Genomic DNA, 27917 nt, shown 5'->3' with positions numbered 1-27917 from the left:
AAAGGTATAAGCCATTTATTTTATTTCCATTTCTAAAATGAATGTGAATTTATTGATTGCTTTGATATTTAAAATAGTGTAAAATCGTCTCAGAAAATATATTACATTTATTAAAAGACATACAAACTATTGCAGCAAATCCTATTATGAAATCATCTGACCAAGTTAACAGTTGTTTGCAAAGCACTTGTGGTGATGTACATGGTCTCCTTAGTTGCAAAGAACCAAGACATTCTTGGGACAGGAGTGGAATTTGATCAGAATTGTCTAAAAAACAACCCTTGTCCACTTCTTTGTGGACTCACTGATTATTTGATTTGGGGCCCACGGTTGCACTTATGCGAGGCTACATAGTTATATAAGATTCTCCTGGTCCCAGTAAACCCATTCAAGGACTTGACCATATAGGATTCCAGCGCTTCAGGCCAGGGCGTTAACCCACTGCCCCAAAGGGCCGGACCCAAATAAGACAATTTGAAAAATCTTCAAGTCACTGAATAAAGTAAGGCTTGGGGGTAATGGTGGAATTCAATTGTGAATGCCCACTGTTTCCTTTGAAGGATGAGTTCAAAGCTGTTTGTTTTATTTTGCTTTTGATTTGTGGACAGACAACAGAAAATGACTAAAATGGAAATGAATCAACTTTACCTAGAAACAAGGTTATCCCTTCTTCCCATTAGTATTTTAAATGTAAAATCAAAGCCTTAAATCATTCAAGCCATTTAGCTTTCTCCTGCCAGCCCATCCTATTTCACAGCATACCCATAGACGTGAGGTTGCACAAACACACAGGACAGTGTGGCCTGAATGTGCTGCAGCTTCAGCCTCGAGAAGCTGGCCCTCTCCAGGGCCTTCCAGCTCTCTCTGGTAATATCACAGCCGTCGAACAGTAGGAACCAAGAAGGAGCCACAACCTGCTGCCAGAAATAATTCCAGGTAGAACGCTTGGCTGATACGTGCTCCAAGAAGTAAAATGCCCCTCCCTGAGAGAGAAAAAATGCAATGTAAGGATTTTGGATTTAAGAAAAAAATAGATTTATCAGTTAATTGAAGCTTCAAATGTTGGTGATCCTAGAGGCCAACTTCGTAGAAGACATGGATACATTTAAATGACATCAGATACCATTTTGGTCACATTTATATGGAGCCGTCAATCTAAAGTAATTAGTGTGTATTGCCTGATCACAGAAGTAACCACGTAATGTTAGCTACAATGTAAGGCATTTACTGCATGATGAGGGATGTCCTTAGTGTTTCTCACACTGTTGGTGGGAATGCAAAGTAGTAAAGCCACTATGGAAAACAGTTTGGAGATTCCTCAGAAACCTGAATATATATATATATATCAGAAACCCTACCACATGACCTAGCCATCCCACTCCTTGGAATTTACCCAAGGGAAATTAAATTGGCAAGTAAAAGAGCTTTCAAAACCTCAATGTTTATTACAGCTCAATTCACAAGAGCTAAGACATTGAATCAACCTAAATGCCCATCAACAGAAGACCGGATAAAGACATTATGGGATATGTACTCTATAGAATACTACACAGCAGTTAAAAAAAATAAAATAAAATCCGGTCATTTGCAACAAAATGGAGGAATCTGGAAAAGATCATGCTGAGTGATAAGTCAGTCACAAAGGGACAAATATCCTATATCCTTCCTGATCTGTGACGACTAACTGAGCACCTAAAAGGAAACCTGTAGAAGTGAAACTGACACTATGAGAAACAATGACTTGATCAGCCCTTGTCCTGACTGTTGAGGAACAACTTACTATTTTATTCCTTTTAGTATTTTTTGTTCTACTTAATACCATTGGTTGAACTCTTTAATTAACACACAATTATTCTTAGGTGTTTAAATTCAACTGGAAAGTGATCCCTGTTAAATATAAGAGTGGACTTTAGAGAGGCAGGAGATGTACAGCTCGGCACTTGCTCACTCGGACTTACCCCTAATGGTAGATCTAGAAACGTGCCATAGGACTCCAAATCCCATTAAGTTGGCAGGTACCAATGCCATTTTACTAGTTAAAGTGATTGGTTTCATCATAATTAATCATAATAATAGTATTAAGTGTCAAAGGGACCTCATAAGTAAAAACAGTGTCTGCTAATAATAATTGATAGAATTAAATAGGAGAGAACAATCCAACCTGGGAAGCGGGATACACAGCAGACGCCTAGAATGGCAAATGCCTTCAACAGCACTCTGGTCTCAGAATCAGCCCTTAAGGCATTTCAGATCTGCCTAAAAAGCCCATGAGTTTCTCAGGCATGGAAAGCCAAGACACTGTGTCAAAAAATGACTTAAATGAAAGATGTCTGTTAGTGAGATCCCAGTGGAAAGAAGGGGCCATCAAAGAAGGAGGTACCTTTCTCTGAAGGGACGAGAGAACTTCCACTTTGACTATGACCTTGTCTAAATAAGGTCAGAGTTTGTGAACTCAAGAAGCTTCCATAGCCTTGGCAGTTCATGACAAGAGCCTCGGGTGATTACTGACATCATAAATAAGAGTGTCAATTGTTAAATCAACAATAGTGGGAGTCACTGTGCACTTACTCCCCATGAAGGATCTCTGCCCTTAATGTGTTATACTATGCAAATTAACAGAAAAACTAGTACTCAAACAGTACTTTATATATAAAAATAAATTTATATTTATTAAATAATTTTTTTAAAAAAGAAGGACCACCGGTAAAAGAGTAGAAATATGGAAGTCAGAGAGCTGGAAAACCTCGGTGACAAGCACTGTGGTGTGGTGGTAAGAGTAGTCGCATCGGGGCAGCGCTGAAGTGGGTAAAGCTGCCGCCTGCAGTACTATCAGAGTCCTGAATGCTCCACTTCCCATCCAGTGTTCTGCTATGGCCTGGGAAAGCAGTAGAAGATGGCCCAAGCCCTTGGGCCCCCTGAACCCGTGTGGGAGACTCTGATGAAGTTCCTGGCTCCTGGCTTCGGATCGGCCCAGTTCTGGCCATTGTAGGCATTTGGGGAGTGGACCCGGAAGACCTCTCTCTCTCTCTCTGCATCTGCCTCTCTGTAACTCTTTCAAATAAATAAAGTAATCTTTAAAAAAAAAGAGTAATTGCAATAATGAGAGTCAGAAGGATTAGCTGTGTGACTTCGGGCAAAGTTCTTGGTCTCTCTGAGTCTGCGTCTTTGTCCCACCATGAAGATAACAATACCTGCTTCAAAGGACTGTTGTGAGAGTCCAGTGGTGATGTAATAAAGCTCCTGGTTCTGTCTGCAGAAAGGACTCTTTGCAGGAGTGAAGGGAGACCACCAGGACTATGATGCCTGTAAGAGTTACATGGGTGTTGCTACGTGGAGATAATGGTTACTGCCTGCGGGGGTGTGGGGAGACCAGTAACACCATCAGTAGTGTGCCCACTCTTAGGGCACAAGAACCCAGCCTCAGGGTTAGATGATCAGCCCTTTTCCCCTCATTCCTTAGATACTGGCCTCGTCATGAGCCAAAGATAGTTTTGTATTGTCACCTCTAAACCTTGTCTCCAAGTTCTTTGTCCTGAGGAATTTGCACCATTAGACATTGACCTGGAGATGGCATAATGTCCTTTTCCCTTAGAATAAATTCAGATGTTGAGATTTCCATGGTTTATGTTCAACTTGGTTCAGAATAAAAACACTTCACACTAATTTTAAATAAATTTTAAGAAAAGTGTTGTGTGGCCCAGTGCTGCGGCTCAATAGGCTAATCCTCTGCCTGCGGCGCCAGCACCCCAGGTTCTAGTCCCGGTCGGGGTGCCGGATTCTGTCCCGGTTGCTCCTCTTCCAGTCCAGCTCTCTGCTATGGCCTGAGAGTGCGCTAGCCACAGCAGCCATTGGGGGGTGAACCAACAGAAAAAGGAGGACTTTTCTCTCTGTCTCTCTCTCTCACTGTCCACTCTGCCTTTAAAAACAAAAAAAAGAAAAGTGCTATGTGACCAGCACCACGGCTCACTTGGCTAATCCTCCGCCTGCAGCACTGGCACCCCGGGTTCTAGTCCCGGTTGGGGCTCCGTATTCTGTCCTGGTTGCTCCTCTTCCAGTCCAGCTCTCAGCTGTGGCCCAGGAAGGCAGTGGAGGATGGCCCAGGTGCTTGGGCCCTGCATCCACATGGGAGACCAGGAGGAAGCACCTGGCTGCTGGCTTTGGATCGGCTCAGTGCGCTGGCCATAGCAGTCATTTGGGGGGTGAACCAACAGAAGGAAGACCTTTCGCTCTTTCTCTCTCTCTCAAAGTCTAACTCTGCTTGTAAAAAAAAAAAAAACCAAATTAATTAAAAAATAAATTAATTAATTAAAGAAAAGTGCTATGTGAAAATGAGATGCAAGGATAAAGAATTGGAGACTTTCTAGGAGGTGTAAATGAAAAGTGATTCCTCCCCTGCATGTGATCCCATTCCCAGGAGGAAAGCGCACTCACCGGCCTCAGCACCCTGCACACCTCGCGGAGGATCTGCTCCTGGTTCTTCACGGAGCACAGCACCAGGGTACAGACCACCACATCCACAGAGCCATCGGCCACCTGATGCATGTTTTCCCCAGGGGCCACCACAAACTGCTCGAACTGCAGATGCCGGTTCTCGGCAACGCTTTTGATCAAGAACTTCTCAAAGTTGGGGTTGGGGTCAACACAGGTCACCCTGCATCCCGGTGGGTAGAACTTGAAGTTGGTCCCGGTGCCACAGCCCACCTCCAGCAGGGACAGCTTCCCAGAGGGGCCTGCAAACTCCTGCAGGGTACTGAAGAGCTCCCGCTTCTTGCTTGCCATCTGTTCATTGTATATCACAGAAAACTTCACCATGAAGTAGGGGAACCATCTTTTGCAGAACCAGTTCCACACGCCCAGGAAGTGTAGCACATACATGGGAGATGCCAGAGCGCAGACAACCAGCCTCAGGATAAAGATGGCAATCGCCATCCTGCAGAAGAGAAAAATAACCGATCAGCAGTTACAGAGCTGGGGCCGGCGCAGTGGTGCAGGGTTAACGCCCTGGCCTGGAGCACTGGCATCCCATATGGGTGCCGGTTCGGGTCCCGACTGCTCCACTTCCGATCCAGCTCTCTGCTGTGGCCTGGGAACACAGTGGAGGGTGGCCCAGGTCCTTGGGCCCCTGCACCCACATGGGAGACCTGGAGGAGGCTCCTGGTTCCAGCCTTCGGATTGGTGCAGTTCCAGCCATTGTGGCAGTTTAGGGAGTGAACCAGTGGACAGAAGTCCTGTCTCTCTCTTTCTCTCTCTCTCTCTCTCTCTCTCTCTCTCTCTCTCTGTGCCTCTCCTCTCTCTGTGTAACCCTGGCTTTCAAATAAGTAAATCTTTAAAAAAAATAAAAAAAATACAGACCTGTCTTCTTTAACTGCCAGTTGCTGGTAGTTTTCTGATCCTGTTACAGATCCAATCAGCAGCAGAGGACAGAACTGGTTGTGCCACACAAATGGAGCTCAAGGTAGTGCTGACTTGTATTTCAGTTTTCCAGGTGGTGACACAATACATACGTAGTGTGATTCTTATGAGATAATGACATATAAAGTAGGTAGAGTGGCCAGTGCATCATCAGCACTCAGACTTAGCTAGCACTGCTTTGTCCAATATGCACCAATCTTCCCCTACAAGCTTGCTCTTTCTCCTCTCTTCTATATATATCAGTGGAAGACAAAAGCCTTCATCCGGTTACACACTCAGGAAACCTAGGCATCGCCTATGATTCCTCTTCCTTCCTTTTCTTTTCTTTTCTTTTTTTTTCTTTTTTTTCTTTTCTTTTTTTTTTTTTTTGACAGGCAGAGTGGACAGTGAGAGAGAGAGACAGAGAGAAAGGTCTTCCTTTGCCGTTGGTTCACCCTCCAATGGCTGCCGCAGCCAGTGCGCTGCGGCCGGTGCACCGCGCTGATCCAATGGCAGGAACCAGGTACTTCTCCTGGTCTCCCATGGGGTGCAGGGCCCAAGTACTGCCTTCCCGGGCCACAGCAGAGAGCTGGCCTGGAAGAGGGGCAACCGGGATAGAATCCGGCGCCCCGACCGGGACTAGAACCCGGTGTGTGCTGGCGCTGCAAGGCGGAGGATTAGCCTAGTGAGCCGCGGCGCCGGCCAGGAACCCCTCTTCCTTCCTTTTCCCAGTCACTTGATTCCAAGCCCCCAGTATTTCTGGACTCCATCTCCTCTCTAGTTCTACGGAACTAGGCTCATAGTCTGATTGGTGTTGCTAAGTTTACTTTTTTCAAATCAACTCTGAACGTTTTCTTTTTCCTTTTACGTTTTCCCCTCACATAGAATACAAATGGAAAATAGTACATAAAATGAAATGACCAACATAACATATAGCAATAGATTGAGCACATGAAATTATTATGGTGGGGAAGAAGAGTGTGGGCATTTTAGAAGGCCCTGAAGTTTCCTTTCCTGACCATAGCCTCTATGTTGTCCACAGGTAGGTATTGTGAGTTTTACAATCATGGTTTACTTCCTAGACCATCTGGGTATTTACCCCGAATGGTGTGAAGTTGTCTGATTCTTAGTTTTCTATAATTTAGGCATCTTTCCAATTGCCACCCTGACTAGACCTGACAACTCCCCCGCTTAAACCTTTCACTGACTCACCTCATCTTGTTACCCTGTAGCTCACAATCATTACAAATCTCTTGGGGATATGTTTTGTGTTGTTGTATTAGTTCTAACTACATGTCCCAGAATTCATTTCCCTGCATACTTTTGGATTAGTTTGGCTCATAAGAATTATTTTGGGCCATGCCACGGCTCACTAGGCTAATCCTCTGGCTGTGGCACTGGCACCCAGGGTTCTAGTCCTGGTCGGGGCGCCGGATTCTGTCCCGGTCGCTCCTCTTCCTGTCCAGCTCTCTGGTGTGGCCCGGGAGTGCAGTGGAGGATGGCCCAAGTCCTCGGGCCCTGCACCTGCATGGGAGACCAAGAGAAGCACCTGGCTCCTGGCTTTGGATCAGCACAGTGCGCTGGCTGCAGTGGCCATTGTGGGGTGAACCAACGGAAAAGGAAGACCTTTCTCTCTCTCTCTCACTGTCCCTCTGCCTGTAAAAAAAAAAATAATAATTATTTTGCAGGAGATTTGGAAGGTGAAAGTTGAAGAGGCAGCAGCTGTAATCTTTTTACTCTTGGAAGGTTGAAGGCTTGGTACAGCCACCAGATGCTGTGCCAGCTGGTAGAAACTGCCGTTGACCTGGTGCCTCACTGTCCATGGCTGGGCAGCAGCCAGGCTCACAGCTCCTGTTGGTCTCCTTATGGATCTTCTTTATCTTCACTGGTTCCTGACCCAGCTTTGTTTGCCTCTGTGATGTAGGGTACTTGATTCTCTTGTTCTCTGTGATACAAGTTCCTGTCTTTTTGGGTTCCAGCTCATGCTTGCAGATTCCAGTGTATCTCGTCTTCCCATCGGTGGACCTGCTGCAGCAATAACTTCACATGGACTGTTGGCTCCTCAGATTGGTTATCTCTGTAGTAAATATGATGTAATACATCCCCCCTTTAAATTTAAGCAATACAAGTTTCGTGCATTTAATATATACAAATTTGGGAACATGGGGATTCTTCCTCCCACCTCCCTCCCACCCATACTCCTACCCTTCTTCCTCCTCCCTCTCCCTTTCCCATTCTTATTTTTTACAGAGATCAACTTTCAGTTAATTTTATACTCATAAGATTAACCCTGGGCACCTCATATGGGCGCTAGTTTGAGACCCGGCTCACCTCTTTTCCTCCTAGGAGACCAATACCTGGGTACTAACCCCAGGGGTTACAATATTCATCCAGGCTGCCAGAAGAACCACACAAAGGATTTCACAACAATGACTCTCACCAGGGAATCTGGGAAGCCCAAGTGTGTGGAAACACCCACGGTGATTGCCCAAAGACCCAGCCACACCCTGACCTCTCACACAGCCACAGTGTTCCCACAGTCCCAACACACAAGGTTCCCAAGGTCATGAACACTCAGTGCTCTGTCAGTTCTCCTAGCCAGACTCAGGCATCTCCTCTTGGCTGCTTTCTGGACACATGGACACGAGCTGGTGCAGCTGTTACATATGTCCAAAATGGTGCCCGCCCTCTCTCGGCTAGTTATAGGATGTTGGTGCCTGGTGGTCGGGGAGAGAGAAATGTGCTCCCTTTTTCCCTCTAGGTTGGCAGTAAACTGTCCCCCACAGGGCTCCAAGCCGGACTCATGCCAGGTTCTTCAGGCAGCTTTATCGCCAGTGGCTTGCGCTGCAGCAGTTTGGCCTCACCTCCCTCTCCAAAGCTGGAGCTGAGGCTCTCGGCTGCTGGGGTCCTGAGTTGCGTGCATCCACATCCTCCATGGAGGTCCACAGTGTCCCTCTCGTTTGCGTGGAGTTTCCTCTGCACTTTTCTCCCTACCTCTTCCCTGAGGTTGCACTCTCTCCCCTTTTCTCAAACTATCTTCCCCCAGACCTGAGCTGTAAGCTCTCTCCCTATTCCGCCATCTCAGAAACTCCCCTCAAGCCTGTTTCTTGTCCCGGAAACTGTACTTTTGGAACTAAAAAGCTGTTTTTTTTATTTTAGTTTTTTTTTTTATTCCAAGGAGATAAGCCAAAGGGAAGTTAAAAAATGATACAAAGATGACCATAGCTGTACTATATATGAGGAAAAGCTAAACAGCTGAAATGATTAAAAACAGAAAAAAAGACTGTCACTATCAAAATTGTCGTAATACAAAGTGTTAATACTCACAATCTAAATATGAAATGTTATCTGACAAAAGCAACAGCATTAAACTGCCAACTGATTTTTTTTCTGAAGATTTATTTATTTGAAAGGCAGAATTACAAAGAGGCAGAGGCACAGGCACAGGCTGAGGTGGGGGTGGTCTTCCATTGGCTGGTTCATCCCCAAATGGCTGCAAATGGTCAGAGCTGTACCGATCTGAAGCCAGGAGCCAACATCTTGTTCCGGGTCTCCCACTCAGGTGCAGGGGCCCAAGGACTTGGGCTGTCTTCTACTGCTTTCCCAGGCCATAGCAGAGAGCTGGATCGGAAGTTCAGTAGCTGAGACTCACACCAGCACCCATATGGGATGCTGATACTGCAGGAGGTGGCTTTACTTGGTATGCCACAGCGCTGTCCCCAACAGATTTTTTTTTTGACAGGCAGAGTTAGACAGTGAGAGAGAGTGACAGAGAGAAAGGTCTTCCTTCCATTGGTTCACCCCCCAAATGGCCACTACGGCTGGCGCGCTGCACTAATCTGAAGCCAGGAGCCAGGTGCTTCCTCCTGGTCTCCCATGCAGGTGCAGGGCCCAAGCACTTGGGCCATCCTCCACTGCACTCCTGGGCCACAGCAGAGAGCTGGACTGAAAGAGGAGCAACCGGGACAGAATCCAGCACCCCAACTGGGACTAGAACCCGGGGTGCCAGTGCTGCAGGCGGAGGATTAGCCAAGTGAGCCACAGCACCGGCCCCCAACAGATTTTAAACACATAGAATGCATGCACAAAACTTAACAGTGATATGACAATTTTGAACAATATAAATCAATCATATTTATAGTGATGGAAGCTACTTAATATAAAATCTTTGGTAAATTATCTGCACAGGACACTGCTTCCTGTAGGAAGATTAAAATCACAATGACTAAACAAACTATTCTAAGAATTATATCTAAATTTTATCATTATTTAATTATTTATTCTCAAGCATAAACTTGGCTGTTTTCCCTTAATCAAAGTTTGTTCTACTTAAGTTTGTTTTGTTTCCATTAAAGTCAGAACATTTCCTGTGTTCCATCTAATTTCTTTGTAGTTTGCATATAATTTAATTTTACTGGAAACACTTTTATCTTTCTACTCTAATCACCCTAAATACCCCTGGGCAAATGACTTAATGTACAAAAAGTGCAATGCGTAATCTGTATGTTATTGTTATCTATTCAGGTAGCATCAGGTTCTTTAATTGTTTTTCTAGTTAAAAATGGTAAGAAAGATAGGGGGCGGAGCCAAGATGGCGGAATAGTGAGGGCGTGCACTGATAGTCCGGGAAAATTTAGTTTAATAAAAGGGGAGTTACGGTAGCCTCAGAAAAAAGAACCAGGAAAATATTGCAGAGGAAACTCTTCTGGATCGAGTGGCTGTGAATCGGAGGACCTACTGGGAGAACAAGGTCGCCCACTGCGCGGAAGCCGAGCCGCGGGAGCTGCGGGTGCCGCGGGTGCCGCGGAAGCCGCAGGGTCTGCGCGCCAATGCAGGAAGGGGAGTGCATGTCACACAGACAACAGCGGGGAGAATTGGGACGTCCAGGGCTCCGAGTCCACACATCGGCGCTGGAAGGGGAGGTGAGCTCAATAACCCAAGACATTGGCGGGGAAATGGGGGTCAGAATCCAGAGGGGCGCCGGAAAGTGCAGCAAACTCACTACCGGAAAGAAGGAAAAAAAAAAAAGCTTGGGGGTTTCTCTTTCCCCTAACCTTGCAAAGGTTGCAAAGCTGCAAGGCTTGAAGAATTCCCAAGAGACAAAGAGCAGGCCCCCCTCTCTGGATTTACATATCAACAGGGGAGAGCTAAGGAACTGAGTCACTACAATTCAGTAGCCTAGGCAACCCAGTGGGAGTCCAGAGGAGCCTACACAGACTCTTTGGGTAGAAGCCAGAGACTGGAAGCTAAATACCATCAATTCTGCACAGCCGTGCCGTGCGGTATTACTTACCCTCTGAATAAAATAAATAAATAAATAAATAAATAAATAGAGAGAGATTTACCACGCATAACCTGAGGGTGTCACCTTTGCACACCGTTAACCAGGAAGAACCAAGCAGAGCTCTCAGGCCGCACCCATCTCAAGCCTCCAAGGCTCCTCCAACAGCAGGCAGTACACTTAACACAGACATAGTATAAAATAAAAAAAAAAATTAAAAAAAAAAACGCACAGTGACGAAAGAAGAATTAACTATGCCAAGCAACAAACACAGAAATCGAGGGAACAAGATCAACGATGACACTATGATGCCTCCAGATAAACAAAACACCCCAAACCAAGATTATGAAGATGATGAGATAGAAGAAATGCAAGATACGGATTTCAAAAAATTTATGATAAGAACATTTAGAAGTTTTCAAAAGCAAATCCTTGAACTACAGAAATCCTTATTGGACAGGATTGAAAATCTCTCTCGTGAAAATGAAATTTTAAGGAAGAATCAAAATGAAACTCAGAAACTAGTAGAACAGGAAAGTGTGATGTCGCTCCCCGTCTTCATGGAGGAACGACACAGGACCCTGCGCTGTTCTTTTGTCTGCTCGGCCCTCCCCGGGTTTGCTGCTGGTTCTTCCCGGGTTGGCTACTGTCCCTTCCACCTCTGTGGAAGGGCGGTTCCCCCTGGCCACTTTCCCCACTTCCGCGGGGGAGCGGCACACCGCCGGCCGGCTCTCTCGGGGGCTGCACAGGTGTTCCTCAGGTGTTCCCCTTAGATGTTCCTGGTGCATGTTGTCTCTCTCCTCCTTCATAGTCCTCTTCCACCAATCCCAACTCTGCTACCCACACGCCGAGTACGCTGCTCTCCTCCAATCAGGAGCAGGTCCCACAGTCTATTGGTTGAACTGGAGGCAGCTGCGTAGAACTGTTTCTCCCTTCTCAGCACCATATTGTGGGAGAGCAGATGCATAGAATAAGTCCTAATTCCAGTAACTTAGTCTAGTCCGAGTTGCTCCCCACAGTGTGATAGTGAAGAGAAATCAAAATGAAATGAAGAGCTCAATAGATCAAATGACAAACACATTAGAAAGCCTTAAAAACAGAATGGGTGAAGCAGAAGAGAGAATATTGGACTTAGAAGATAGAGCACAGGAAAACATACAAACCAAAGAAAAGAAGAGGAAATTAGAAATCTAAAAAATATTGTTGGGAATCTACAGGATACTATTAAAAAAACCAACATTCGAGTTCTAGGAGTTCCTGAAGGCATGGAGAGAGAGAAAGGATTAGAAGGCCTTTTTAGTGAGATACTAGCAGAGAACTTTCCAGGTTTGGAGAAGGACAGAGACATCCTAGTACAGGAAGCTCATAGAACCCCCAATAAACATGACCAAAAGAGATCCTCACCACGACACGTGGTAAGTAAACTTACCACAGTGAAACATAAAGAAAAGATCCTAAAATGTGCAAGAGAGAAACATCAGAGTACTGTCAGAGGATCTCCAATTAAGACTTATAGCAGACTTCTCATCAGAAACACTACAGGCTAGGAGGGAATGGTGAGATATAGCACAGGTGCTAAGAGAGAAAAATTGCCAGCCCAGAATATTATATCCTGCCAAGCTCTCATTTGTGAATGAAGGTGAAATAAAGACCTTTCATAGCAAACAGAAATTGAAAGACTTTGTGGCCACTCGTCCAGCCCTGCAAAAGATACTTAAAGATGTGCTACACTCAGAAACACAGAAACACGGCCATCAATATGAAAGAAGGGAAAGGAAGAACACCTACCAGTAAAAGAGCATGGGAAGCTCAAAGCATATACTAGAAAATATCTCCGGGAAAATGGCAGGGCAAAGTCACTGCATATCAATAGTCACATTAAACATTAATGGTCTGAATTCTTCAGTTAAAAGACACCGTTTGGCTGATTGGCTCAAAGAACACAACCCAACTATTTGTTGCCTACAAGAAACACATCTCTCTAACAGAGAGGCATGCAGACTGAAAGTGAAAGGTTGGAAAAAGATATTCCATGCCAACAGAAACCAAAAAAAAGCAGGTGTAGCCATATAAATATCAGACAAAATAAACTTTAATACAAAAACTGTTAAGAGAGACAAAGAGGGACACTATATAATGATTAAGGGTTCAATTCAACAGGAAGATGTAACTATTATAAATGTATATGCACCTAATTACAGGGCACCGGTCTATTTAAAAGATATGTTGAGGGACTTAAAGGGAGATTTAGATTCCAATACAATAGTACTGGGGGACTTCAATACTCCACTCTCAGAAATAGACAGATCATCCGGACAGAAGATCAACAAGGAAACAACAGATTTAATTGACACTATTGCCCAAATGGATCTAACAGATATCTACAGAACTTTCAACCCTATATCTACAGACTTCACATTCTTCTCAGCAGTGCATGGAACCTTTTCTAGGATTGATCACATACTAGGCCATAAAGCAAGTCTCAGCAAATTTAAAAGAATTAGAATCATACCATGCAGCTTCTCAGACCACAGCAGAATGAAGCTGGAAATTAGCAACTCAGGAAACCCCAGAAAGTATGCAAACACATGGAGACTGAACAACATGCTCCTGAATGAACACTGGGTCATTCAATAAATCAAAAGAGAAATCAAAAACTTTCTGGAAGTAAATGAAGACAACAACACAACATATCAAAACTTATGGGATACAGCAAAAGCAGTATTGAGAGGCAAATTTATAGCAATAGGTGCCTATATCAAGAAATTGGAAAGGTACCAAATAAATGAGCTTTCAGTGCATCTCAAGGACCTAGAAAAACTGCAGCAAACCAAACCCAAATCTAGTAGGAGAAGAGAAATAATTAAAACCAGAGAAGAAATTAACAGGATCGAATCCAAAAAAACACTACAAAAAATCAGCCAAGCGAGAAGCTGGTTTTTTGAAAAAATAAACAAAATTGACACCCCATTGGCCCAACTAAGTAAAAAAAGAAGAGAAAAGACCCAAATCAATAAAATCAGAGATGAAAAAGGAAACGTAACAACAGACACCACAGAAATAAAAAGAATCATCAGAAATTACTACAAGGACCTGTATGCCAGCAAACAGGAAAATCTATCAGAAATGGATAGATTCCTGGACACATGCAATCTACCAAAATTGAACCATGAAGACATAGAAAACCTAAATAGACCCATAACTGAAACAGAAATTGAAACAGTAATAAAGGCCCTCCCAACAAAGAAAAGCCCAGGACCAGATGGATTCACTGCTGAATTATACCAGACATTTAAAGAAGAACTAATCCCATTTCTTCTCAAACTATTCAGAACAATCGAAAAAGAAGGAATCCTCCCAAATTCTTTCTATGAAGCCAGCATCACCTTAATCCCTAAGCCAGAGAAAGATGCAGCACTGAAAGAAAATTACAGACCAATATCCCTGATGAACATAGACGCAAAAATCCTCAATAAAATTCTGGCCAATAGAGTACAACAACACATCAGGAAAATCATCCACCCAGACCAAGTGGGATTCATCCCTGGTATGTAGGGATGGTTCAACATTCGCAAATCAATGTGATTCACCACATTAACAGACTGCAAAAGAAAAACCATATGATTATCTCAATTGATGCAGAGAAAGCATTCGATAAAATTCAACACCCTTTCATGATGAAAACTCTAAGCAAATTGGGTATAGAAGGAACATTCCTCAATATAATCAAAGCAATTTATAAAAAACCCACAGCCAGCATCCTATTGAATGGGGAAAAGTTGGAAGCATTGCCACTGAAATCTGGCACCAGGCAGGGATGCCCACTCTCACCACTTCTATTTAACATAGTTCTGGAAGTTTTAGCCAGAGCCATCAGACAAGAAAAAGAAATCAAAGGAATACAAATTGAGAAGGAAGAAGTCAAACTATCCCTCTTTGCAGACAATATGATTCTGTACTTAGAGGATCCAAAGAACTCTACTAAGAGACTATTGGAACTCATAGAGGAGTTTGGCAAAGTGGCAGGATATAAAATCAATGCACAAAAATCAACAGCCTTTGTATACACAAGCAATGCCATGACTGAGAAAGAACTGCTAAGATCAATCCCATTCACAATAGCTACAAAAACAATCAAATACCTTGGAATAAACTTAACCAAGGACGTTAAAGATCTCTATGATGAGAATTACAAAATCTTAAAGAAAGAAATAGAAGAGGATACCAAGAAATGGAAAAATCTTCCATGCTCATGGATTGGAAGAATCAATATCATCAAAATGTCCATTCTCCCAAAAGCAATTTATAGATTCAATGCAATACCAATCAAGATACCAAAGACATCCTTCTCAGATCTAGAAAAAATGATGCTGAAATTCATATGGAGGCACAAGAGACCTCAAATAGCTAAAGCAATCTTGTACAACAAAAACAAAGCCGGAGGCATCACAATACCAGATTTCAGGACATACTACAGGGCAGTTGTAATCAAAACAGCATGGTACTGGTACAGAAACAGATGGATAGACCAATGGAACAGAATTGAAACTCCAGAAATCAACCCAAACATCTACAGCCAACTTATATTTGACCAAGGATCTAAAACCAATTCCTGGAGTAAGGACAGTCTATTCAATAAATGGTGCTGGAAAAACTGGATTTCCATGTGCAGAAGCATTGAAGCAAGACCCCTACCTTACACCTTACACAAAAATCCACTCAACGTGGATTAAAGACCTAAATCTACGTCCTGACACCATCAAGTTATTAGAGAACATTGGAGAAACCCTTCAAGATATTGGCACAGGCAAAGAATTTCTGGAAAAGACCCGGGAGGCACAGGCAGTCAAAGCCAAAATCAACTATTGGGATTGCATCAAATTGAGAAGTTTCTGTACTGCAAAAGAAACAGTCAGGAGAGTGAAGAGACAACTGACAGAATGGGAAAAAATATTTGCAAACTATGCAACAGATAAAGGGTTAATAACCAGAATCTACAAAGAGATCAAAAAACTCCACAAAAACAAAACAAACAACCCACTTAAGAGATGGGCCAAGGACCTCAATAGACATTTTTCAAAAGAGGAAATCCAAATGGCCAACAGGCACATGAAAAAATGTTCACTAGCAATCAGGGAAATGCAAATCAAAACCACAATGAGGTTTCACCTCACCCCGGTTAGAATGGCTCACATGCAGAAATCTACCAACAACAGATGCTGGCGAGGATGTGGGGAAAAAGGGACACTAACCCACTGTTGGTGGGAATGCAAACTGGTCAAGCCACTATGGAAGTCAGTCTGGAGATTCCTCAGAAACCTGAAGATAACCCTACTGTTCGACCCAGCCATCCCACTCCTTGGAATTTACCCAAAGGAATTTAAATTGGCAAACAAAAAAGCGGTCTGCACCCTAATGTTTATCGCAGCACAATTCACAATAGCCAAGACCTGGAACCAACCTAAATGCCCATCAACGGTAGACTGGGTCAAGAAATTATGGGATATGTACTCTTTAGAATACTATACCGCAGTAAGAAACAATGAAATCCAGTCATTTGCAACAAAATGGAGGAATCTGGAACACATCATGCTGAGTGAAGTAAGCCAGTCCCAAAGGGACAAATACCATATGTTCGCCCTGATCAGTGACAACTGACTGAACACCAAAAAGGAAACCCCCTGAAGTGAAATGGACACTATGAGAAACGGTGACTTGATCAGCATAGCCCTGACTATTAATGAACAACTTAATACATTATCCCTCTTAGTATTTTTTTATCTGTTCTACTTAATATGACTGGTTTAATTCTGTAATTATCACACAGTTATTCTTAAGTGTTGAAAATTAACTGAAATGTGATCCCTGTTAAACATAAGAGTGGGAATAAGAGAGGGAAGAGATGTATAATTTGGGACATGCTCAAGCTGACTTGCCCCAAATGGTAGAGTCAGAAACATACCAGGGGATTCCAATTCAATCCCATCAAGGTGGCATGTACCAATGCCATCTCACTATTCCAAGTGATCAATTTCAGTTCACAATTGATCATAATGAAAGGACTAAGAGTCAAAGGGAGCACATCAACAAGTCTAGTACCTGCTAACACTAACCGATAGAATAAATAAAGGGCAGAGTGATCCAACATGGGAAGCGAGATACTCAGCAGACTCATAGAATGGCGGATGTCCTAAACAGCACTCTGGCCTCAGAATCAGCCCTAAAGGCATTCCGATCTGGCTGAAAAGCCCATGAGAGTATTTCAGGCATGGAAAGCCAAGACACTCTGGCAAAAAGATCTCTGTGAGTGAGATCCCAGTGGAAAGAACAGGTCTTCAAAGAAGGAGGTACCTTTCTCTGAAGGGAGGAGAGAACCTCCACTTTGACTATGACCTTGTCTAAACAAGATAAGAGTCGGAGAACTCAGAGGGCTTCCATAGCCTTGGCAACTCATGACTGGTGCATAGGGAGATTACTGATGCCATAAACAGGAGTGTCAATTTGCAAAGTCAACAACAGGAGTCACTGTGCACTTACTCCTCATGTAGGATCTCTGTCCTTAATGTGCTGTACATTGAGATTTAATGCTATAACGAGTACTCAAACAATATATTTCACTTTGTGTTTCTATGGGGGTGCAAACTGTTGAAATCTTTACTTAATGCATACTAAACTGATCTTCTGTAAAAAAAAAAAAAGGAAGAAAGAAAGAAAGAAAGAAATTATCAATTCCCAACTTGACTCTCACTGGGATTAAACATGACAATAGGTCTGATCTGATTTCATTATCATTTAAAAAATCATCTATTATTTTTCACTTTATGTTTCTGTGTGGGAGCAAACTGTTGAAATCCTTACTTAATGTATACTAAGCTGATCTTCTGTATATTAAGATAATCGAAAATGAATCTTGATGTGAATGGAAGGGGAGAGGGAGTGGGAAAGGGGAGGGTTGTGGGTGGGAGGGACGGTATGGGGGGGAAGGCATTGTAATCCATAAGTCGTACTTTGGAAATTTATATTCATTAAATAAAAGTTAAACAAAATGGTAAGAAAGATAAATAAATCTCCATTTAATCACTTCCTTCCATTTATATGAGTGTCATTACCAGTATGAAACTTGCAAACAGAATATTATTGTAAGTAAATGTGATTCTTTTATTTCATTTATTTGAAGTAGACAGTCTGAGACAGAAACAGAGACAGAGAGAAATCTTCCATCTATTGGTTCATTTCCCAAATGCCTGCAATAGCCTGGGCTGGGTCAGAGCGACGTCGGGAGCCTGGAACTTAATCTGGGTCTCCCACATGGGTGTCAGGGACTGAAATATTTGAGCCATCATCTGCCACCTTCCAGCGTATGTATTAGCAAGAAGCTTGAATAGGAAGCAGAGTTAGGACTGAAACCCAGGCACTGGATGCAGGAACCCAACACTTGTCCTTAAAATTTTGTCCTTTATTAAAAAAATTCATAGGTGGTTTTGAAAAAATGGAGGGCCTGGCATTGTAGTGCAGCAGGTTAAGCCACCACTTGGGATGCTGACATCGCATGTTGGACTGTCAGTTCAAGTCTTGGCTGGTCCACTTCCTGTCTAGCTCCCTGTTAATGGGCCTAGAAAGGCAGCAGAAGATGGCCCAAGTGATTGAGCCCCTGCCACCCATGTGGGAAATCAGGATGGAGTTCCTGAATCCTGGCTTTTATGTATTTTAAAGACAGAACCACAGTGAAAGTGGGAGAGACAGAGAGGAGAGAGAGATTTTACATCTACTAGTTCATTCCATAAATGGCTGCAACAGCCAGGTCTGGGCCAGGCTGAAACCAGGAACTCCATCCTGATCCCCTACATTGTTGCCAGGTACCCAAGCACTTGGGACAACATCTGCTTCCTTCCCAGGAAGTTGGATCAGAAGCTGAGCAGCCAGTACTTGAACCAGCACTCTGATAAAGAATGCCAGTGTTGCAAGTGCCTTCTTAACCTGTTGTGCAACAATTCTGGCCCCTAATAAGTATTTTTAAATTTATTTTTATTTACTTGAGAGGCAAAGCAGCTGGGGGTGGTGGTAGTGAGACAGACAGAGAATCTTCAATCTGCTGGTTCATTCCCTCAAATGCCAGCAACAGCCTGGGTTAGGCTAGAGCCAGGAGCCTGGAACACAATCTGAGTCTCCCAAATGAGTGGAATTGACCCAGGTATTTGAGCCATCATTTACTGCCTTCCAGGGTGCACCTTAGCAGGAATCTGGAGTAAGAAGCAGAGACTAGACCTGAAACCAGGCTCTTGGATATGGGATGTAGGCATCACAAGCAGTGTCTTAACCACTGTGCTCAAATGACAGTCCTAAAATTGGGTCCTTTTTGTTTTTTAAGTTACTATGGATTTTTTTTTAAAGTTTTAAAATTTATTTTCATCTATTTGAGAGATGAAAGGGAGAATGATCTATCTGCTGATGGAAAGGGTAGCTGGGGCAGGCTGAAGTCAAGAGCCCAGAATTCCCTTCTGCTCTTCCATCTGGTTGCGGAGGCCCCAAACTTCAGCCATCTTCTGTTGCCTCCCAGGATGCATCAGCAGGAATCTGTATCAGAAGCTGAGTACCTCGGACTCAAAACAGCAATGTGATACAGGATGTGAGTGTCCCAACAGCATCTTAACCCACTGTGTAATAACGGACACCCTTGGTCCTTTTTGTTGTGTGACATCACAGTGATACTAATGACACATCTATTTGGAAGCCTTTTGTGGGAATTAATATATTCACAAACTTACATAAGTCTGACCTAGGTAAATTATTTTAATACTTTACAGACAAAATGAACACAAGGAAAAGGGCATAGCTGCATTGTCTAACAGTGATGTTTAGGGTGGTTTAAGCATCCACAGAAGAAAGAGGAAGCTCACATTTTAAAACCTAATGTTGCTGCATAGACTTTACGTGTGCCTTTCTCTTAAGCCTGCAGACACGTGGTGCTTGTTGAAAATGTCAGCATACCAAGTATATGTGGAGGGGGTAAGGAGGCTATCCATATCTAATTCTAATACTACTTCTTTCATCCGGAATTTACTTAACCACATGTGGAACACACCACGATTCCAGCCTAAAGGGCCACTGGGCTGTCAAAATGAGCCCCACAATATTCAGGATCCACACGTCCAGGCAGGCCAGGCTTTCACCCAAAGCCTACTTTGAGGACTTGCATTCTCTCAACCTTGGATCTCTATTTCTGGTGCCACAGGACGTTGGAAACAGAAGTTCGTAATCATAATGGGAGTAAGAGAAAAGTGTATAAACAGCAGAGTTGAGTACTAACTTAATGGTTGGAGTTGCTTAGAGGACAAAGAGACATATCTGTGTGAGAGTCCTTAACAGATTTCCGTGTAACACTCTGCTGCCGCCACTGATAATCCTGTCGTCACAGACATGCTAAAGGCAGTGCAGTCAGTTCCACTGGGTTGGCTGGGAGCTGACGATTTTAGAGACACCTCCAGTGAAATGGATAAAATGGCTCAAAACTTGATGCTTTAATAATAACATTTTGGGGGGATTTACCACATTCTAGGGACTACTCTACAGGCTCAACTCCTGCTTAGCGAAAGTTAACTGCAATTATGTGAAAAATTCCCAGAAGATTCACAGTAAGGTGTTATTGTGGTATTACCATTTCCCAGTGTCCAGTCAAGGCCTGTACTTACACACAGGGACAAAGATGGAGAATCTAGATTTCTGATCAGTCCAGATAATTGGCCTTCATCCTCATCTGCTGAGCACTGGGTATCTGAAAACAATTACCTCAAGTAAAATTAGATCCATATCATTTCTGTGAATCATTAAAAAGATTGAATTCACACTCTCCCAATACGCTGTTGACTGTGTATTATTTTGGCTTTCCTTGCTAGGTGTGCCTGTCTGCTCAAAAGGAAGTATTCCTTCCTACTTTTTTATTTATTTATTTTTATTTATTTATTTTTGACAGGCAGAGTGGACAGTGAGAGAGAGAGACAGAGAGAAAGGTCTTCCTTTTGCTGTTGGTTTACCCTCCAATGGCTGCCACGGCCGGTGTGCTGCGGCCGGCGCACTGTGCTGATGCGAAGGCAGGAGCCAGGTGCTTCTCCTGGTCTCCCATGGGGTACAGGGCCCAAGGACTTGGGCCATCCTCCACTGCACTCCCTGGCCACAGCAGAGAGCTGGCCTGGAAGAGGGGCAATGGGGACAGAATCCGGCACCCTGACCAGGACTAGAACCTGGTGTGCCGGCGCCGCAGGCATAGGGTTAGCCTATTGAGCCGCGGTGCCGGCCACCTTCCTACTTTTCCTGACAGGATTTGTTTTTGGTTGGAAGAGATAGGAAAAAAAAAATAGAAGAAATGATAGAGCCTATGAATACAGAGTAAAAATTAACACATAACCATAATTTTCTTATTGTTTTATTGCTTGGCATTAAAATTTTGGGATCCTCAGGACTATAATAACACAGAATTTCTTTACAAGGTGTCATTGTAAAGAATGATGGCAGTATCATCACAGGCCAAAATGCTTCCAGATTTACGGGTGAAGGGGGAATGAGCACTCCAGTTCTAGCAGAATTGTGCAGAATATTTTTTTCTTAAAGATTTATTTATTTAATTGAAAGTCAGAGTTACACACGCAGAGGAGAGGGAGAGGGAGAGGGAGAGGTCTTCCATTCACTGGTTCCCTCCCCAATTGGCCGCAATGGCCAGAGCTGTGCCGATCTGAAGCCAGGAGCCAGGAGCTTCTTCCAGGTCTCCCATGCGGGTGCAGGGGCCCAAAGACTTGGGCCATCTTCTACTGCTTTCCCAGGCCATAGCAGAGAGCTGGATTGGAAGTGGAGCAGTCAGACTAGAACCGGTGCCCATATGGGATACTGGCACTTCAGGCCAGGGCGTTAACCCACTGTGCCACAGCGCTGGCCCCTGTGCAGGATATTATGAAGTCATTTAGACCCATACTAAGCATTCTCTAGGTGCCAGATGCCAGGCTGGACAATGGATATAATCTTCCTTATCTATCCAGGATGAAGATTCCAATAAACAAAACCATAAACCATAAACAAAACGCATTTAGCAGCAGTGAATTATCCAGGCAACCCACTATTTTTGATTCAAAATTCAAATGCAGTGTCTTTATCTGAGTACCCCGGTGGGTGTCAACAGCACAACACCATTGCAGTACCCCAACACATGCTGCCCTCTCCTGGCGTTCTCATCCTTGTAGGCCAGAACAGATGGTCCAAGGGCAGGACACGTTGCTGTGCAATTTCCATCTAAGGCGATAGAAAAGCCCAGAAACACGTCCCTTAGGGGGAGTGGCCAACTGGTACCGGCCAAGGTTCCAACTGACCCAGCTTGAAACTCACCAGCAGCAGTAGTGGGCCACAGACTCCAGGCCTGCACGGCAGCATTTAGAAAGTAACCAAGAACGCAGTTACGTAAGTCAGCCGGCACAGGAGCTTCCGCTTCCCTCCGTGGCTGCTCCTCTTGGTACCGGCTCCTGGGCCCAAAATTGAGAGGGGAGAGGACAGCATGACAGCGCTGGGTTTTGTGAGCAGAGAAGGACGTGATGTAACTGAGCCCTCAGCCAATCTGGGGTCAAGGTGGGCTGCCGCGCAGGCGCAGAGCACGCGCACCCGCTTCCCACGCTGAGCGCCTCAGGGCTTCTGAGGTGAGTGTCCCCCACGCTACCACAGCGTCTGGCCTGGGAGGAGAGCTTGGCCTGGTAAAGGCAGGTGGCATCTCTAACAGGAAATTTGCAGCTCTACTTGTAATGTTGCTAACCCTACTTGGCCATCTCCTCCGTAGCGGTGGTTACTTTGGAAGCTGGGCAGAGTGAAGGGGCTTTCAGTTTAGAGCCAACAAGATCTGTGGCTCTGACCTGGGCGTCCTTCGACTCCAGGGCAGTTCTGTTTCCAATGGTTCAACTCTTCGCTGGCTGAGCTGCCAGGGCTCTTCATAAGCTGACTTCTGCTAAAGCCCTGGCCTTCCACGACGAAAGCCACTGCAGTGGACTGGCCTGTTGGGTTCCTTGATGGCAGATCACTGTGCAAAGCAGCCATTAATTGGCCTGCCATCTTTCTTTAAATTGCTTCTGATACCTCGCCTTCTCTTCTTCCTGGTTTTTGTTAAAGCAGACCAGAGGAAACCTGCTGCTCGTCACGGGGCAGCAGGTCCGATAGAGCTCCTCAGGGCCAGCCTGGGGAGCTCAGGGGCCGAGCCGGATGATGAGTGTCGGCCGCAAAGGAACCACACCACAGCCGGGAGATCAGTCAACACTCAAGGTGCAGCCGGATTCTCGACTTTATTGGGAGGGGAAGAGCTTTTATAGACACAGAGAGGGGGCTGTCCAGGGCACAAGGGAACCGAGCCAACCAGCAGAAAGGTAAGGCAGGACACGAGCTGGGCACGCCTTCATGGGCCTATCACAGCTGAGGACACATACTGTTCACGAATATGGAAGTCTCCTGTCAGGCTAGGTACCTCCCCTGGGGGCCATCTTGGATTGTTGGAAATGCTGAGTCACCGGGATGCGGAAGTAAGGCAAACTAGAAAAGGCTTAGCGGCCTTGTGGAGAGAAGGCTTAGCAACTTTGTTTCCTTTTTGATTGGAGCCCCCTGCAGAAACCTTTAAGAGGATGCAAATCAAGGGGTTGCTCAGCCCCTTCTTTAATCTTTGAAGGCCTAAACTAGAAGTCTGTAGTCACAGGCATGTTTTGATAGTGTTTTTTCTGTGATGTACACAATGCCCATGAGGAAAGCTATATTCTCACTTTAACATCAAACATGATGACCATCTTATATACAAAAGTTGAAGTCATTAGTAAAACTTTCTCTCCCTTCCTTTGGTCTGAAGGGGAGGTTTTGCCTGTGTACTGTGCCCATGGCAAAGTAAATCTAGCTGTGAAATCATAATTTAAGCTCTCATCTTGGCTATGCTTTACTACAGAAAAATGTTAACCATCCACTTTATAAACCTAAAGATCAAACTGCACATTCTGGAGAGTCCTTCAGTATAGAGTCAGTTTCCCATCTTGAATAGAATAGAGAAGTGAGGGAACAAGTCAGGCTTCCCAGATTGCGTACTGACAATAACAATATCACATAAAAACATAGCAACCAATTTCAACCATAACAACTTATCAGATCCAATGCCTTCTATAAATTTTAAGACAAGAATACATGTATTTGGAAACATCTCTTAAATATCTAGCAAGTGTAACTTGTTTGACCAGCAAACTCAAGCACAAACATGTAAAAGCATTTTTAATTTCTTTCTACCAACAAATTTAGACACAGATAATTCATCTAGGTCTAGATATCTTTAAATTTGTAAGCAATCTTTATCTGTAAGCTAACTAAAACAGAATTCTTAATAAATTTTCCTATATAGACATATCATGTATATACATGTATAACATAACACACAAGATGTAACAATAAAACAGTTTCAGTAATAACTGCTTAAAATCTTTAACTGTTTTTTAAATTACCAATTGAATCATATTACTTTCTGCTTTTTTTTTTTTTTTTTTTGACAGGCAGAGTGGACAGTGAGAGAGAGAGACAGAGAGAAAGGTCTTCCTTTTGCCGTTGGTTCACCCTCCAATGGCCGCTGCGGCCAGCGCACTGTGCTGATCCGATGGCAGGAGCCAGGAGCCAGGTGCTTTTCCTGGTCTCCCATGGGGTGCAGGGCCCAAGCACCTGGGCCATCCTCCACTGCACTCCCTGGCCACAGCAGAGGGGCAACCGGGACAGAATCCGGCGCCCCGACCGGGACTAGAACCCGGTGTGCCGGCACCACTAGGCGGAGGATTAGCCTAGTGAGCCGCGGCGCCAGCTTTACTTTCTGCTCTTAACAACCTCAATTAACCATACTTTCTCTCAATTGGAACCTGTAGTGCATTATTGGCTTCATCTGCTTACAGAGCCATCCCAAAGTACTAAACACAATAGAAGTGGCTAGAAAATTCCATCAGAACCTGTAGGAGGATGTAGCTAAACACAGAACCAACAATGTTTTAGTTTTATGAGCAGCAAGTCTGGTATACAAAACTGTGGATGATAAAAGACTTTAAATAGCCATGTTTAAAATTATAAACTCATTAACCAACAAGAGGCACTTGCTTACTTCACACAGTATTTTTGAAAACAATTGTAGGATTTTACAAACCATTTATCCCTTTTAGGCCTCTGGGCCTTTCTCATTAAGATAGCCATCATGTCAAGATCATTAGACTTTTTAACTTTTGGACATTTGTATCAGTAGCACTTTATATTACCATAACTTAAAATTTAGCACCACTTTACATCTTGACAGTACCTGTAATATAATCCAAATAGCCTGATTAGTTGGTGTTTCTGCAAGATGAGAGACATATCCTTTGATATCTCCAGGGGCCCACCTGGAAATATCAAAGTCCAAATTCGTTGGAACTTTGATTTTTTTGAATGCCTGTCAAGGATGCCAAGAAGGCTTAAAAATCTGATAGAGACATAATACAGACCAGATTTGATCACTGTTACAAGGTGATTAACTCAGATGCTTTAGAATAAGTGTATCTTCAAACAAACCATAACTCAGATTCTAGTTCTATATCAAATAGACTAATAGCTTTTGCTTTCCTTGATTTATATTTGAAATAACCCTTTAGAAATCTTCAAATTAAGACAACATTTTCTAAATAACACATCGAATTCCAACCTTAGTTTCTTTCAAGTGGTGTTGAACTATTTTCATATGGACCTTTTATGAAAACATGTTAGCAAACTCAGTTTTTTTCATAGAATATAAGGTGCTAAGAGTCCCAAAGTTTACATTTAGACACGTTTGTCTCATTTGCTTTACCCAATTTACATTTAGCAATTACAGCTGGATGACTGAAGCTGCTATTATACCTCTATCTGAATTATGGTCAAAATTACATTTATATGGAATTCTACTCCTTTTATAAAACTCTATCTATAAATCAGTGACATTAAACCAGAGACTGCAAAATCCACCTTAGGGGCTATAACAAGTATTGATTATGCATTGCTGTTTCATCAAGTACTGATTACTCATTTCTATATCATTGGAAACCTGTTAAATTGCAAAACAAGTTTGGTAAGTTACAAAGCAATATTTTTAAAGACAGTGATCTTCCTAGATTCAGAGAGAAATTTCTTCAAACCCAGTGTTCAGTTACAACTGAGCCAAATTTTCATGCATGAGATTGTTACTTACCACAGATATCTTTTTAAATTCTAATTGAATTTGAGTCTACTTTTCTTTTTACCCAAGGAACACCTTAGGTCAATGATGCCCTAGTCAACAGTCAGCCACTTAGGATTGTCTGTGAAGTAAAAGTTCAGGCAGCTGCCAGACAGTTCCCACAGTGACTGTGGACTAGGGGCTGACACGCCAGGGACAAGAAGGCCACTGGAGATTGTTCACCATTATGTTAGGTTTTATGGGGGGGGGGGAGTATCCATCAGAGTAGATGGACACCCCTATGCTTGGAGAGAGATTTTTAAGGAGAATCTTATAGGTGACAGAGTAAGGGGCAATTAGAGAAAAGGAGATATGTCTGGAAATAGTAATTGACCTGGTGAGCCTGCTGTTTAAAAGGCCAGTAGCCTTGAACATTACTTCACATAGGATGGAAGAAATATATAGGAAATGCTTGCTAATAGGACCAAGAAATCAAGTTTGTAGGAATTGAGGAGACCTGGTGAGGTCAGCTTGATATTCAGTTTCAAGGTGGGGACAAAACCCATCAAAAGACCTGATTATCCTGTCTGGCTTGCTCATGATAAAACAAAATAGCCATCAGAAGTCTGGGATAGGTGACTTGAGAGCTCATGAGGATGGAATCGCCACCCTTTGCTTTTTTCTTATAGTAAAACTGGAAAAGGAGAGGGAGGGGCAAAGGCCAGTTGGAGAATGAGGGCCAGAGGATGATGGCATGGAGACGGCTGGCTCCCAAACTTGGCTTTGGTTCTCTGGAAGGAGGGTGTTAGAGAGGATCATAGATAAGGCAGAGGAAGTAGACTTTGGACAAGAGATGGCTCTAAGATAAGGTTGGAATGCCCGGGCAGGAAGGGGAGGTACAGCAAGACAGTGAGAGCCGGAGCATCGAACGTAGAAGAAAGTGGTTTGGCATTTTAGTGAGAACTTTGTAAGAGAACTTGAACTGGAAAAGGTTTAGAGCTGAGGTAGGAGAAAGCTTAGACATAGGAGATTTTTTTCCACTTTCTTGAAGGCTCACAGAAGTGATAAAGATCTTGAATAGTGTCAGGGTCAAATGTGGACTGGTTGTCAATGTAGGAGACAACCGAGAGGAGGATCAGACAGAACGTGGAAGAAGCTCCCATGGCAACCTGTAGAGTCAGACTGGTGGATATTGGGTGTCCCCGAGATCACAGCTGTCTGATGGGAGGATATAGGAACAGAGGGTTGAGGTTGTCACCTGTGTACCCACTGGAGCTCAGGGCTTAGCCCATAGAAGGGAAATGGGGTTGAGTTGTCACCCACACCCACTGTTGGCCAGACACAGAGTCTGTAGAGGCATGAAGCCATGGGAGTTATGGTGGCTGGTACCAGGATTTCGGTGCAGAGTCGAGTAGAACCACAACCCATAGAAAGTCACACTGAAATGATCCTCTGCCCACCCTGTCTTACCTCAGGAATTTGAAAGGCCAGTGTGTGGATGGAGATCACAGAGTGTTCTGTGGCGTGGAAGGAGGTGCTGGATGTGTTCTGTGGCTGGCAGAAATCCAGGATCCCAAAGCAGCTCAGATCCTGGGGGGAGAGCAAGGTTGACAGGAGAGCCAGGATTTGAGTCATGGCACCAATATAAGGCCACCATAAAACATACCAAACACCAGAGTTAAGATAAAGCTTTATTGTCAGGTAGGGGAAGCCCGATGGCCCCGAGGTGGGGGCCGGGGGAGAGGGCAAGAGAGTAAGAAAGAGATCTTCCTAAGTTTCTTATTTCAAAAATAAAGATACCTATGAATTTTCTTATTTACCCTTTCATTTCAGAGAAGACACCACACTATAGATATTTTTAACCAAACACGTTTTCTTTTTTAAAATTTTCTTTATAAGTTTATTATTTTTGGCTTTAAAATTAAAGTTTTTAATCTTTTGCCACATTTACTTCATATATATACTCTTTTTTCCTTGACATAGATATTCATAACAAGGTGAAGAATTCGTGATTATGTGGGGAAAGGAGGGTGTATTGTCAAATACATC

The 27917-nt window shown here is 43.7% G+C and overlaps 1 protein-coding gene across 2 annotated transcripts; it reads right to left on the bottom strand.

Annotated features, from left to right (window-relative positions):
* LOC100346006 (thiol S-methyltransferase TMT1A) lies at positions 1–27357 on the bottom strand. Of its 2 annotated transcripts, none has more exons than XM_070052239.1 (3): positions 27339–27357; positions 4432–4930; positions 1–983 (listed from the first exon to the last, which is right to left on the bottom strand). In XM_070052239.1, exons 2-3 carry the CDS (start codon positions 4927–4929, stop codon positions 747–749), a joined length of 735 nt encoding a protein of 244 aa, XP_069908340.1. In that variant the 5' UTR covers position 4930; positions 27339–27357; the 3' UTR covers positions 1–746. The 2 variants fall into 2 exon arrangements, with proteins under 2 accessions (XP_069908340.1, XP_051702269.2); XM_051846309.2 differs by lacking the exon at positions 27339–27357 and adding an exon at positions 5353–5491.
* Between the last annotated feature and the right edge of the window lie 560 nt (positions 27358–27917).

This window comes from Oryctolagus cuniculus, chromosome 11 (genome assembly GCF_964237555.1).
Source record: "Oryctolagus cuniculus chromosome 11, mOryCun1.1, whole genome shotgun sequence".
Classification (NCBI taxonomy): Eukaryota; Metazoa; Chordata; class Mammalia; order Lagomorpha; family Leporidae; genus Oryctolagus; species Oryctolagus cuniculus.
This window is presented reverse-complemented; position numbering and strand designations above follow the sequence as displayed.